This window comes from Cryptomeria japonica, chromosome 8 (genome assembly GCF_030272615.1).
Source record: "Cryptomeria japonica chromosome 8, Sugi_1.0, whole genome shotgun sequence".
Taxonomy (NCBI): domain Eukaryota; kingdom Viridiplantae; phylum Streptophyta; class Pinopsida; order Cupressales; family Cupressaceae; genus Cryptomeria; species Cryptomeria japonica.
This window is the reverse complement of record NC_081412.1, coordinates 144,306,513-144,319,210: the sequence shown is the minus strand read 5'-3', so window position 1 is coordinate 144,319,210 and position 12,698 is coordinate 144,306,513. Positions and strand designations below refer to the sequence as shown.

Below are 12,698 nucleotides of genomic sequence, written 5' to 3'. Positions count from 1 at the left end.
CGGCGATTCTATCCACAAGCTCTTACGTGGATTGCCTCTGTCGGCAATTCTATCCACAATCTTGAGTTATTGTAAGATCGTCACCTTCCAATAACCTCAAAAAATAAAAGTGGAAATCATTTACAATTTGACCTCAATAGTGCTCAATCTTCATTAGTAAGCTCCCTCTCAATCACAAGGTATCTTGAGTTTCTTCTAGAGAACATATTTTTCTAAACATACTTCTGAATTTCTGACTTCAGCAAGGGAAGCTTGTAGTTTAAGTTTTAGAGGACAAGTTCTTGCAATGTGGCCATATTCGTCACATATGAAACATTGTACTTTAGGGAAGTCTCTAGGCTTCTTGAATGATCGATTATCATATGTCTTTTTGTCCTTTTTCCTTTTCAAACTAGAGACTAGAACTTGAACATCTTCATCAATGGGTTTCGTGATTCCTCTTGATATTAGGTTACACTCTTCTTGAATGCAGTCAACTTTTAGTCTATCAAATTTGGGAACTTTGGATCGAGCACTAACTCCTTGTCTAAAGTTTTCCCATGAGATAGGGAGCCCATTTAGAGTTATCATAGTTAGCTCCTTATTATCATAAATGTGACCAATTGATGAGAGTTGGTTCCTTAATTCTGTTATCCTCATAAAATATTAAGTGATAGTCTCTTCTTTACTCATTTTAATATTAGAAAGTTGATTTTTAAGTGTGAGGATTCTGCTCGTGTTGTTAATCTCAAACATGTCTTTCAAGGCTTTGAACATGTCATATGCAGAATCTAACCTTGTAATGATAGGTAGTAGATGACTCTTTACTCCATCTACTTTTAACTCCATTGCTTTAATATTGTTCTTTTCCCACTGACTCTGTTCGTCTTTTCCATCAGGTTTAGAAGGATTCTCTATTATTGTTTTTAACTCATTCTTCCTTAGTACCAACATCATTCGTAGTTTCCATGAATCATAGTTTGAGGCACCTTCAAGTCTGTCTTCGAATCTGATTCCATTCGTCATTTTAAAATACAAACTTTCAAGGAGATATCAATCGGATCTTAATCGGATCTTCCTTCAGACGGTTAGGCTTTATAGAAGGAAACTTGGCTCTGATACCATGTTGATTTTTACTCCTGTGATAATGTCTTATTGGTCTGCAGGTTTAGTGTTGTTGTCGCAGTCGCAGTACTTTGTACCATGCACTGTCCTGCGCTGTCCTCACTGCCCTCCGCTTTTGATCCCTTTCTACTTATCCTCATCCATGTGGATACCCACGGGTATTTGAATGACTCCGTGGGGCCACATAGGGTCACGACCCTATGTGGGACCACGGGGCCATTTGTGCCCCTCCACATTACCTTTAATAACACGGATTTAATAAGACTTGCTTCATGAATTTATTTAATAGATTTATATTAATATTAATGTTATTTATGTTATATTTACTTAGTTACATAATAATGTTATTAATTAAATATAGTAATAATTATTATTATCTAATCAATTTAACAATAATAATAATAAATAACATAATGATATATATTATTAAATGTTGAAGGCCTTAAGGCCAATTTAACATTTAATTTTATCCGACTGAAGCTATAAATCATCAACAGTTTGCTACTGTATTTTCATGATTTTATGCGTGATAAATTTAAAACAGAAGCCTCAATGTTTTATTGCAAAGAGCACATTATACATATCACAAAAAGGCACATAACCTATGTTTGTATCATGGCTTTCTCAATTGCTGAAAGCGTGCTTAATATGATTCCGACTCGTCAAAAAACTGCCTTTGCAGTTTGTGGCAGGGACTAAAGCTGCTCCGCTCTTGTTTTGAATTACCAATTGTAAAATTGATAAGATATAATACAAGTGACAATTCCAGCAATTAAAATATAAGTAACACATGTTTACAGTTGAACTTTGTTATGTATACATTATTGTAAGCATAGTTAGCAGACTCAGCAAGCGGCAAGTTTTTCCAAAGTTAACTCGCAGAGTTATTTGGAAGAGTTTTTGACGATTTTCTCGCTGGGTACTTGGCATGTCTGAGTCCTTGATTCGTACATCATGTGAAAAACATAGATTAAACACTGTTTAGTGTTTTTGGCTTTATAAGCATTGCTTTTTTATAAAACTGTTGTAAGGGAATGTTTAACAGCCCAAACAAGTGACATGGATAGTGGATGAATTGACTATTCCAAGAACGAAAAGAAGTTAGAAATGCTACATTTGAGACATCAAATCAGACATCAGGTTGTAAAATGAAAATACATTTGGAAAATTCTTATTCCTTTGTGTAACATTTTAAAATACATCTCGTTTTCAAGAATATGTAAAAAAGAATGATTTCATTCAGAGCACATTAAAAATATTTTCTATTTATTTCCTATGATGTATTCGCTTTAATGAACTCTTGATATTCCCTCTTCATTTTGACTCCAGATATATCCCTGCAATTTAAAAAAGGAGCAATATTTAACTTGATGTGGACAAGGATTATATAATGAAACATAATTTCTAAGCATTTCAAAGAAGGAACAATATTTAACTTGATATGGACAAGGATCATATAATGTGATATAAATAATAAGCAATTACTGATGTTTGAAAATTGACTTTTGCCAATGATATACATTGGAATATCTTAAATAATAGAGAGAACATGTGAAAGTGCACAAGCATGGTAAAAAAGGTGGACAAAATGATATGGGCTAACTTTGAAATTTGTTAACGAAATAGTTGAAATTCAAAGATAATTTGTAAAGTGCATGACCAGGGTGAGGCCTTCGGGTTCAAAAAAAATGTTGATTTTTCATCTAAAATAAATGCATCAGATAATGGCTTATCAATAGGTAAGATATAAGAAAGCTGACATTAGAAGATTTGTACGAATTTCATGGGCGATTGCTAATGTTTATTAAAGTTTATGTTAATGTTATTAAAGTTTAGCCCCTACTCAATTTGAAGATGTTTATTACAGCTTGTCAATAGGTAAGATGTACGAAAGCTGACATTAGAAGATGTGTACGAAAATGCATGGGCGATTGCTAATGTTTATTAAAGCTTATGTTAACGTTATTAAACATTAGCCCCTACTCAATTTGAAGAAGACCAACCTCTTCTAGTACCTTAAATTCAACACAAAATAACCAATACCTATGAAAAATCTTCATTGGTTAATAATTTTGTAGCTTGTTCAATAATGTTGGATTCAAAAATAACCTACCAAAAATAGGTACAGTATTTGAAACAATCTGATGGCAGCCTTGTCAACAGAATTACAGGAACTCGCAAATGACAGAACAAGAGGAAATAATGATAGGAAGTTCAGGTTATAAACGGATATTAGTCAAACCAATAATCTTACTCCAATTGCGACAGGAACAGAACTTGGATTTGTTGCCGGGAATAATCATTATGTTATGTTGTCATATTATGTTTGCGTTTTATGTCTCTGCGCTCCGTGCCTTTATTCCTTGTGGCAGCGGTGGTTTCCACTGTACGGTGGTTCCACTGCTGGTGGTGCCACCGCACGGTGGTGCTACCATACAATGGTTCCACCGCCGGTGGTCCCACCGCCAGTGTTGCCACCGTTGATGTTGCTACCGCACGGTGGTGCTACCGTACTGTGGTTCCACCGTGGCTTTCTTCTTTTTTTTTCTTCTTTTTTTTCCCCATCCGTACGGACCCGTTCAGTCGTACGGACACACCTCCAGCGTATGGACAACATGCTCAACTGTGCACACCGTACGGTCCTCCTTCCGCACGCCCAATGCAGTCCAACCGTACAGTGGACCACCAACGACGGAGTGGCTGCGTGTGTGTGCGGCTGCGTGTCTTATTCTTTGCATGGGCAGGTATCCACCACACGGTGGTCCACCGTCGGTGTTGCCACCGCACGGTGGTCCCACTGTGGCATCTTCGTTTTTTAATTTTATTTTTATTTTTAAATTGACTGTATGGTCAATTGTCATACAGACCCGTACGATCGTACGTTTTTTTTTTTTGGCTAAGTGTCCAGATTCGGCTCGGGTTTCGTGCCTCTGGGATCGCCCTTTCTCGGTTTGCCTCGCCCGAGAGTCTCCCGCTTTGGTCTCGTGCCTCTCGAGTCACCTGCTCAACCTCTCAGGTCCCCTTCCATCCTATCGGGTTCCATCCTCGGGTCCCCTGCGCGCTTCTCGTGGTAGGGTTTCAATTTGGACCCGTTGGTGGCAAGTCTATTTCCAATGGCCATCCGAAAACCTGGAACCACAAATTCTACAGGGACCACGGTCTCCTTCCCGTACATAAGAAGAAGAAGAATAATAAAGATTTTGAAGGCTGCGGCCTTCCACACAGAGTTCCAATTGTTGCCAATGATCTTGGGATTATCTACGTCACCGAGGTTTGGGGTGTCTCCCTTCCAATATTCTTTGTATTCTGGCAGGTACACCTCCTTTGTTGTTTACTCTAGTTCCTCTACTTCGAGCCTGTAGCTTTGGAACATTTCGTAATCCTCCATCTGCCAGTGGAAGAGCCCGTTCAATGACCCTGTCTCATCCTCGGAGCACTCTCCTAGTTTGAGAATCCCTTCGTCGTTGGGCTCCCTGTAGCCCCGTCCTTCGTCCCTCAGGTCGCCTTTTCCTTCACCCTCCTATTCCGAAGATTATGTCAGGTCCCATGGGTCCCCAGATCAATGGTGTACTTCCGCCCCCTTTTCTCCATAGAAAGGGTGTTCTTTTTCCAGTCGTGGTTCACCTTTGCTGTAACCAGCCACCCTCTACCTAAGATGGCGTCGTACCCCTTCTTCTTGAGTGGGATTACCACAAAATCTAGTATGAAGGGTTGCGTGCCGATGGTGACCGGTTGGGCCATCAAGATGTCAAGTGGCTTGATGTCGTGCTGGTCTGCACCTACCAAGTTGAACGTGGGTGGCCATAGTGTTGGCTTCCCCAACTTCTTCCACGTATCCTCTGGCAGTACATTCACCCCCAAACCTCCATCCACGATTGTGTCCTTGAGGATAGCCTCGAGAATTCCCATCTCTACTACAGCAGGATGTTGACCACTATTTAAGGCCAACAACATTGGGTCAAGTGAGGGGCTGACCGAAACTTCCGCCCGTGTGGCACGCAAAGGTGCCTGCGCAGTGGTTTGTATGGAACTAAAAATGGCGGTTCTTAACTGTGGCATTGTCTCTAGAAGGTCCTTTACCCTTATAGGTACTTCCATCTGCAGTACTTGCCCAATGATGTTATTTTCAGCTTCCGTACGAGATGATATACTCACCACCTCGTTGTTCCGTCATTCAACCGTCATCTCATGTTCAATATTGACCTTTGCCTCCCGTAATCTCTCTTTCTCCATATGGGGGTCGGGATAAGTGGCCTTTTTCGTCTGAGTGCGGATGATCGCCAGTACTTCTTTCTCGCCAGTCTTCTCAGCCTTCTCAATGTTGAGGAGATTAACCCCTGCCTTTGGGCAATTTGCATCCTCATGGTCGCCTGGCCCACACCATCAGCAGAGGTGCTGAGGGGTGGCTTCCTTCGTGCAATCACAGGCGAAGTACCCCCACTCATTACAGGCCCTACATTGGATCATTGGCCAACCCTTGGCATCATACTGGATACGACTTCCGTTATTGTTATTGTTGTTATTCCTTCTGTCGCCGCGTCTGTTGTCCCGGTAACCTCCAGATGATGTCGTTGTGTTGGTTTGCTGGGCCGTACCGGCTGGTGCGGATGTTGTGGTCTGCTCCATGAACAACACTTGGCTCATTTGCGTACTTCGGGTTTTCATGTTGTATGGGCATTCCTTGGAGTGTCCCATCACTTGGCAAATCTCACAAAAGGCCTTCTTCGGGCAGGTGCCTTTTGTGTGGCCTTCTTCCTTACAATCAGTGCACCACACGTCTTCGTTTTTGCTCGTGCTTCCTTTCATGTTCTTAAATTCCTTCAACATACGGTGCATATCCTTTTGAAGAGCTTGCACCTTCTTACTTGATGATTCATCGCTGCTACTTTCTCCCAAGGACTCCTCTTCTTTAGAGGACTTGTCCTTTTTCTTCTACGATGTTTTGTCTTCACTTTCCAAATCCATCGCGCGGTTGTATGCGTCATCGTATGAAGTGGGCGGTACAATTTTCATCTTCCTCCGCAGGGATGACCGCAACCCTTCCACGAACCATCTCTTCTTTAGTCCATCAGCCAACTGGTTCTCCATCTTCCCCAGTAACTCTTTAACCGTCGGTTGTATGCTCGCACTGTTTCGTGCTTTCCCTACTTTGTGCTTAATATCTCCGCCACAATCTCATTATCATCTCGAAGGAGTCGAAACTCCTTCTCAAAAGCTTTCTGTAGGTCATCCCATGTTCCCATCTTTGTTTTGTCCACATCAGAGTACCAATCAATGGCTACTCCTCTCAGGGTGGCAGGGAACTGCACCACCCAATCCGCTTTGTCAACTACCCCGTTGGCTGACCATATTGTAACGATAGTGCCGTACGGGGTCATCGTTGCCATCTCCATTGAATTTAGGCAACTTCTGTTTGCCCGCCATCGAGGGGGGTCATCTTCCTGGAGGTGGCTGTAGCTGCATCTGTGCGTCGCTCCCTCCGGCGTCGGTGGTGTGTCCTGCATGGGTGACTGGAGGTACGGTGCTTTGCCTGCTGTGTGTGGCACCTGCAACCGTACGGTTGTCCTCCCCTCCATTCTCACCCACACCCACTCCTGGCTCCCTTTGGTGATCCTCACTTCGTGGCGTAAGGGATAAGTTTCTAAACTGATCCCGAGTCTCTTCGACTAGATTCCGCCATAACCTTCTTTCCTCCAGAAACTCTTTGTGGGTCCGCACCTTACGGTGTTCTAGCAACGCGTAGAAATTTCCCTCGGCTTCTGCACCCTCCGTGACACCTCCTTGGTTCCCTTCGGGCCACCCTTCGGCAGGTCGTCCTTCGGCAAGTTGCCTCAGCCTCCATCTACGCTCTACTTGTTGTTCCAAAATCAAGGCCCTCTGCGCGGCCTCCCACTCGTCCGTTTCTGCTTTCTTATTTCTATCTTTGTTTAATAGGTTGGGCATTAATTGCCATACATTTCCATAATTCACAACACATAGACCAGAACACGCCTTTATTAATTCATTTCGTCAGATACAACTCATGTCAATATTATGACACCTTTATTTGAATATAGAATGTTCCTTTATCCCTATGGGATTCAAGGTACCATTCCTTCCTAGCCTTGTGCCATCCCGCTTCGCTTCCTGACGGCTGCTTTCTTCATACTGTTGAAGAATTTGTTGGCGTCACTCTCCCTGGGCAATCTCCTCCAGGCGAGCTTGTTGTGCCAACGATGCCTGTGCACGTAGCCGGGGAAGATGGTTCATCAACTGATTTACTGCCGAGCTAACCTCCAGTACTGTCCACACAGCACTTGGTGGGATTTCCGCCTTCGTGGCCTCTCGTCGAACATAGGTCTCAATGGCTACCTGGAGCAGAATTGAAAATTCCCTCGTCGCAGTGTCTTCTCCGTTGTAGAGCTTTGTTTGCGCATTGTCGGCCTCTAGGTTTATCTCACCAACGGGTAGGCCCATCGTGTCTGTGCGCCATCCGCGTCTTCAGTTCCCGAGTACGTCTAGGCAATGACGCCAAATGTTTTCCACATACGGGTAAACGGTTAAATGCATAAAGTAAATGCACAGAACATAATGGAAATATATTAAATAACCAGTCTTTGTATTAATTCAACAGTCCATGTACATCAAGTGCTTATAACATTAAATCAAACATGACTATCATGATGATACTAAGAAGGAACAGTATGCAATATATAATACCCGAAGGGGTGCGACCAACCGTCGTGTCCAACTGCCCTTCGGGACGACTAACTAACTGACGGTCGTAACTCATTATTACTGATGACAATATAAACATAATATGACAACATAACATAATGATTATTCCCGACAACAGGGTTGCATACAAAGCAGACAAAACAATGCACAGAAACAATATTAACTCTTTTCCATTCACAATGATTTCTAACACATTACAAAAGTTTTTTCAATGCCTTACAGGAATCCGGTCTGCAATGGTTACATCACACTTCAAATCATTCAACTTATCCTCAACCTTTCTTCCTACACACCCAATAGGCCCGTCTCTCGTATTCTCTTGTTGGGCTTCTCTTATTGTCCGATCCCCTACTGTACTTCGACCAACCAACCCCTGAAAACCAAGCAGTCCTTCCTTGTATAGGTCGAGCCGTCAGTTGATAACCGATGTAACTACCAACCATCACCTTGCAACAGGCGGGTCGACTTAGCTACTGTTGGTCTATTTGTCTTCCTGTCTCTGTTGTGGCAGGAAGTCTGTAACTTACACACAGCGACAGGAAGCTTATTACAAATATTGTAACTTCTACACGTGGCAATAAGTTTATAACATACCAAAATAGGAGGCACAAAGCCTGCTTATTCAACCAAAACAAAACTAAAGAAGTAAACTAAAATTGAGAGAAGAAATACTGAAGAAAAGAGAGGGAGGGAGATGCCTCTGCATCAGACTCCCCAGGCAGAAAAGAAATCATGAGCTCCTGCTCATGAGACATGCAACAGTATGACCCAGCTTAGTGATCTTTGGTTCAGTAAGCCAAGAAGAATCCTCCAAGAGGTGATGTTGCCACTTGACCAAATACTTGAAATATTCTCGTTTCCGGGTCTTCTTTAACAACTATCTATCAAGAATGCATTCTATTTTCAGCGGAATGGATGTGGTTCCCTGCTGCTCCTGGATGAAAGGTGACTCAACGTCTACTACACCTTCATCCCCATCTCCTTTGTAAGGATATAGGTCTGCCACATTAAAGATAGGAGAGATGCCCAAATCTAAAGGCAGAGCTATTTCATATGCATTGGCAAAAAATTTTCTGAGAACTCTACAAAGACCAACTTTCTTCATTTGGAGTTTGTTGTATACACCAATAGGAAACCTCTCCTTTCTAAGGTGAGCCAAGATAAGGTCTCCAAACTGAAAATGAAGTTCCCTCCGCTTCTTATCAGCATGCTACTTATACTGCTGATTGTGCCCTTCAATAGTCATCTCTACCTCTTCATGGAGATCATGGATGACTTTGGCAAAGTCTTCTCCCATAGCACTATGCTTTTCCATATCACCAAGGTCTCTTAAATAAAATACCCCACTTCGATGCAAACCATATACAACATAGAATGGACTAAATTCAGTACTCCTATTAGGGGAGTCATTATATGCAAATTCTGCCTGTGCCAAAGCTAGATCCCAATTTCTTGTTGTGTTTCTAGAAATGCACCTCAACATGTTACCAAGGCTCCTATTGACAACCTCGGTCTGACCATCCGTTTGGGGATGGTAAGCAAAACTCAAACTGAAATTTGTGCCCAATTTCTTCCATAGGGTCCTCCAAAAATGACCCACAAATTTAGTATCCCTATCAAATATTATACTTTTCGGAATTCCATGTAATCTCACTACTTTAAAGAACAAATTTGCAATGTTAGCAACATCACTAGTTTTCTTACAAGGTGTGAAATGCACCATTTTTGAAAATCTATCCACTACAACAAAAATTGAATCATTGCCCCTTTGAGTACGAGGCAAACCTAACACAAAGTCCATAATCACTGAGTCCCAAGGCCGAGTTGGAACTAGTAGTGGTTTATATAACCCAGTATTTTGGCTCCTTCCCTTAGCATGCTGACAAATTCTACACCTTTCTACATATCTCTTAACATCTACTTGCATCTTAGGCCAATAGTAATGAGTGCTTAACTGCAAATAGGTTTTGTCTTGTCCAAAGTGACCAGCAAGACTGCCACAATGTTTCTCCTTCAACAAATTATCTCTCATGGAACCTATAGGGATGCATAACCTATTTCCTTTGAACAACAAACCCTCCTATATCATATAGTCCACCCATGGTTCTCTATTCCTACAAATAGGATCGCTGCAAGCTTCAAATGCTTCTCTAAAATCTGCATCCTTTGCATACAACTCCTTTAAGCAAAGTTGCATGGACACAGAAATAGATACAAATACGGATACGATATCGGATACGAATACGACCATTTTTAAGATCCCCAATATTGATACGGCTGGATACACCATTCATATAAAAACACATACACATATATTTAACACAATTTTCAAAGTTATTTGAGGAGATTTTCATTACTTCAAAAGCAATATAGACACATAATTGCTACATATATAATGAAGTTGATTTAACATTTTACAATATGCAATATGCAAAAATAGTAGAGTTGCATTGGAAGATAACCCCAAAAATGGGTCACTCAAATAGAAAAACATTTCATTTGTCTTTCTCATTGGGTGTAGGTTTTGTTTATACCAATTTTTTTTTTTTTAAATGCATGAATGAAGTTCTTTAGAATTAAATTTAGGAAGATTTCCGTCAAATTTTAAAAAAATGAAATCACATAGTATCTAGCATGGTTGAAAATCAAGGTTTTTTGGGCACATGTGGGTATAGCATTCAATGTGTATCCGGGCTGTATCGGATACATATTTGTTTCACATACGGGAACGAATACGGGGATACGCATGCCTAGGGAGAGGCAAAGGAGTTTTCGGCTACTTTGCCTTTAAGCTTTCAAACCCACACTATTCGTTTGTATTTCATGTAACAATAAAATCTTCTACTCAAAGCATCAGCAACCTTATTCATTTGTCCACATTTATGCTTCAATACAAAGTTAAAGCTTTGGAGATACTCTACCCATTTAGCATGTATTTGATTCAACTTGTGTTGGCTGTTTATAAATTGTAAAGCATGATTGTCCGTATACATAATAAACTCCTTAGGGAGTAAATAATGTCTATATTTATTTAATGACTGAACCAAAGCATAAAATTCTAAATCATAAGCAGAATACTTCCTTTTTGCATCATTTAACTTCTCACTAAAGTATGCTATTGGTTTACCTTCCTGACATAGAACAACCCAAATAGCCAATCTGCTAGGATCACACTCAACTTGAAACACTTTCTCAAAATTAGGCAAATCAAGAATAGGCTGCTCACTCACTTTTTGTTTAAGAAATCTGAAACTTTCTTCAGCCTTTCAAATCCAGTCAAATTGTTTCTTCTTCCCTTTGATGGTCTCAAGAATGGGTGCAACCACATGACTGAAATTCCTAATAAATTTTCTATAAAAACTTGCAAGACCATGAAAGCTCCTTACCTCCAATACATTTTTTGGTGTTGGCCAATTAAGTATGGCTTGAACCTTTTCTGTATCCATCTTTAGCCAATCCTTAGACACCACAAAACCCAAGTAGATCAGTTTGGTCTGCAAAAACACACATTTCTTGTGATTTATCTAGAACTTTTCCTAATGCAACCTTCTCGTCACCTTCCTCAAATGCTCCATATGCTCCTCTTTGGACCTGCTGAACACCAAAATGTCATCAAGATATGCAATCACAAATTTCCCTAGGAATGGGTTTAAAACCTCATTCATAACTCACATAAATGTGTTGGGTGCATTAGACAACCCAAAAGGCATAACCAACCATTCATATAAACCATCATTAGTCTTGAATGTTGTTTTCCATTCATCCCCCGATCTGATTCTAATTTGATGGTATCCACTTTTCAAATCTATCTTAGAAAAATACATTGAGCTTCATAAACAATCCATTAAATCTTCAATCCTAGGAATTACAAATTTATATCTTATAGTTATTTTATTGATAGCCTTTGAATCCATGCACATACGCCACTCTCCCCCTTTCTTTGATATTGGTACTGTTGGAACAGCACAAGGGCTTAAGCTCTCCCTTATCAAACCCTTCTTTAAAAGATCTTCCACTTGCTTCCTAATGTCTTCATTTTCCATAGGTGTCAAAACCTCTAAGCAGCCTTGTTTGGAAAGCTAGCCTCTGGGATCAAATCCATATGGTGGCTAATGCTCTTCAAAGGAGGTAACTCACTAGGTGAATTAGATGCAACAATATCCATGTGTTCATTCAAAATATTGTGTACTTCAAGAGGCAAATCATCAAGTTTTGTAGAAATAAACCCACACTTAGGTTTAAGGACCAAAGCAAATCCTACTTCCTCATTCTTCATATCATGTATAAACTCCTTACCACTTACCAACATTACCTTGCTTCTGTTACCACTACTGCTGTCCTCTTCTTGCTCTTGTATAGGCATCAAGATATGCTTGACTCCATCTTTCTCTATTGTATAAGTGTTCTCACTTCCATTATGCACCGCTTTCCTTTCAAATTGTCACGGTTTTCCAAGCAATACATGGCACACATCCATGGGCATCACATCACATAATACACTATCTTTAAAACCACAAATCTGAAAATCAAAATGAGCTTGCTCATTTACCAACAATTGGTGTCCTTTTCGCAACGAGGATACCTTATAAGGAGATGGATGCTTGATTCTTTTAAGGCCTACCTTATCTACCATCTTTGTTGCAAAAATATTATCCATACTACCACTATCAATGATCAGTTTGCAACATTTACTTTGACTTACATTTGATTTTGAATAATGCTCTCCTTTGGACTGGTTCTTGACTTTCTTTTTGGAGCTTCAACAATACCCTCTTTAGTAACAAGGAATCTCCTGATTCTGGCTCTTCCTTATGGTGGACAAGTGACCCCACACTCTCTTGGTTAGCATGAACAATTTGATTACTCCTTTCAAACTT

The 12,698-nt window shown here is 40.6% G+C and overlaps 1 protein-coding gene across 1 annotated transcript in view; it reads right to left on the bottom strand.

The window, feature by feature from the left end:
- Positions 1 to 2,072: 2,072 nt before the first annotated feature.
- LOC131032293 (thioredoxin reductase NTRC) overlaps positions 2,073 to 12,698 on the bottom strand; it is a 220,249-nt gene continuing 209,623 nt past the window's right edge. Inside the window, exon 10 of the mRNA XM_057963226.2 lies at positions 2,073 to 2,441. Coding sequence (XP_057819209.1) covers positions 2,378 to 2,441 — 64 coding nt within the window. The 3' untranslated portion in view covers positions 2,073 to 2,377. The remainder of the gene's footprint in view (positions 2,442 to 12,698) is intronic.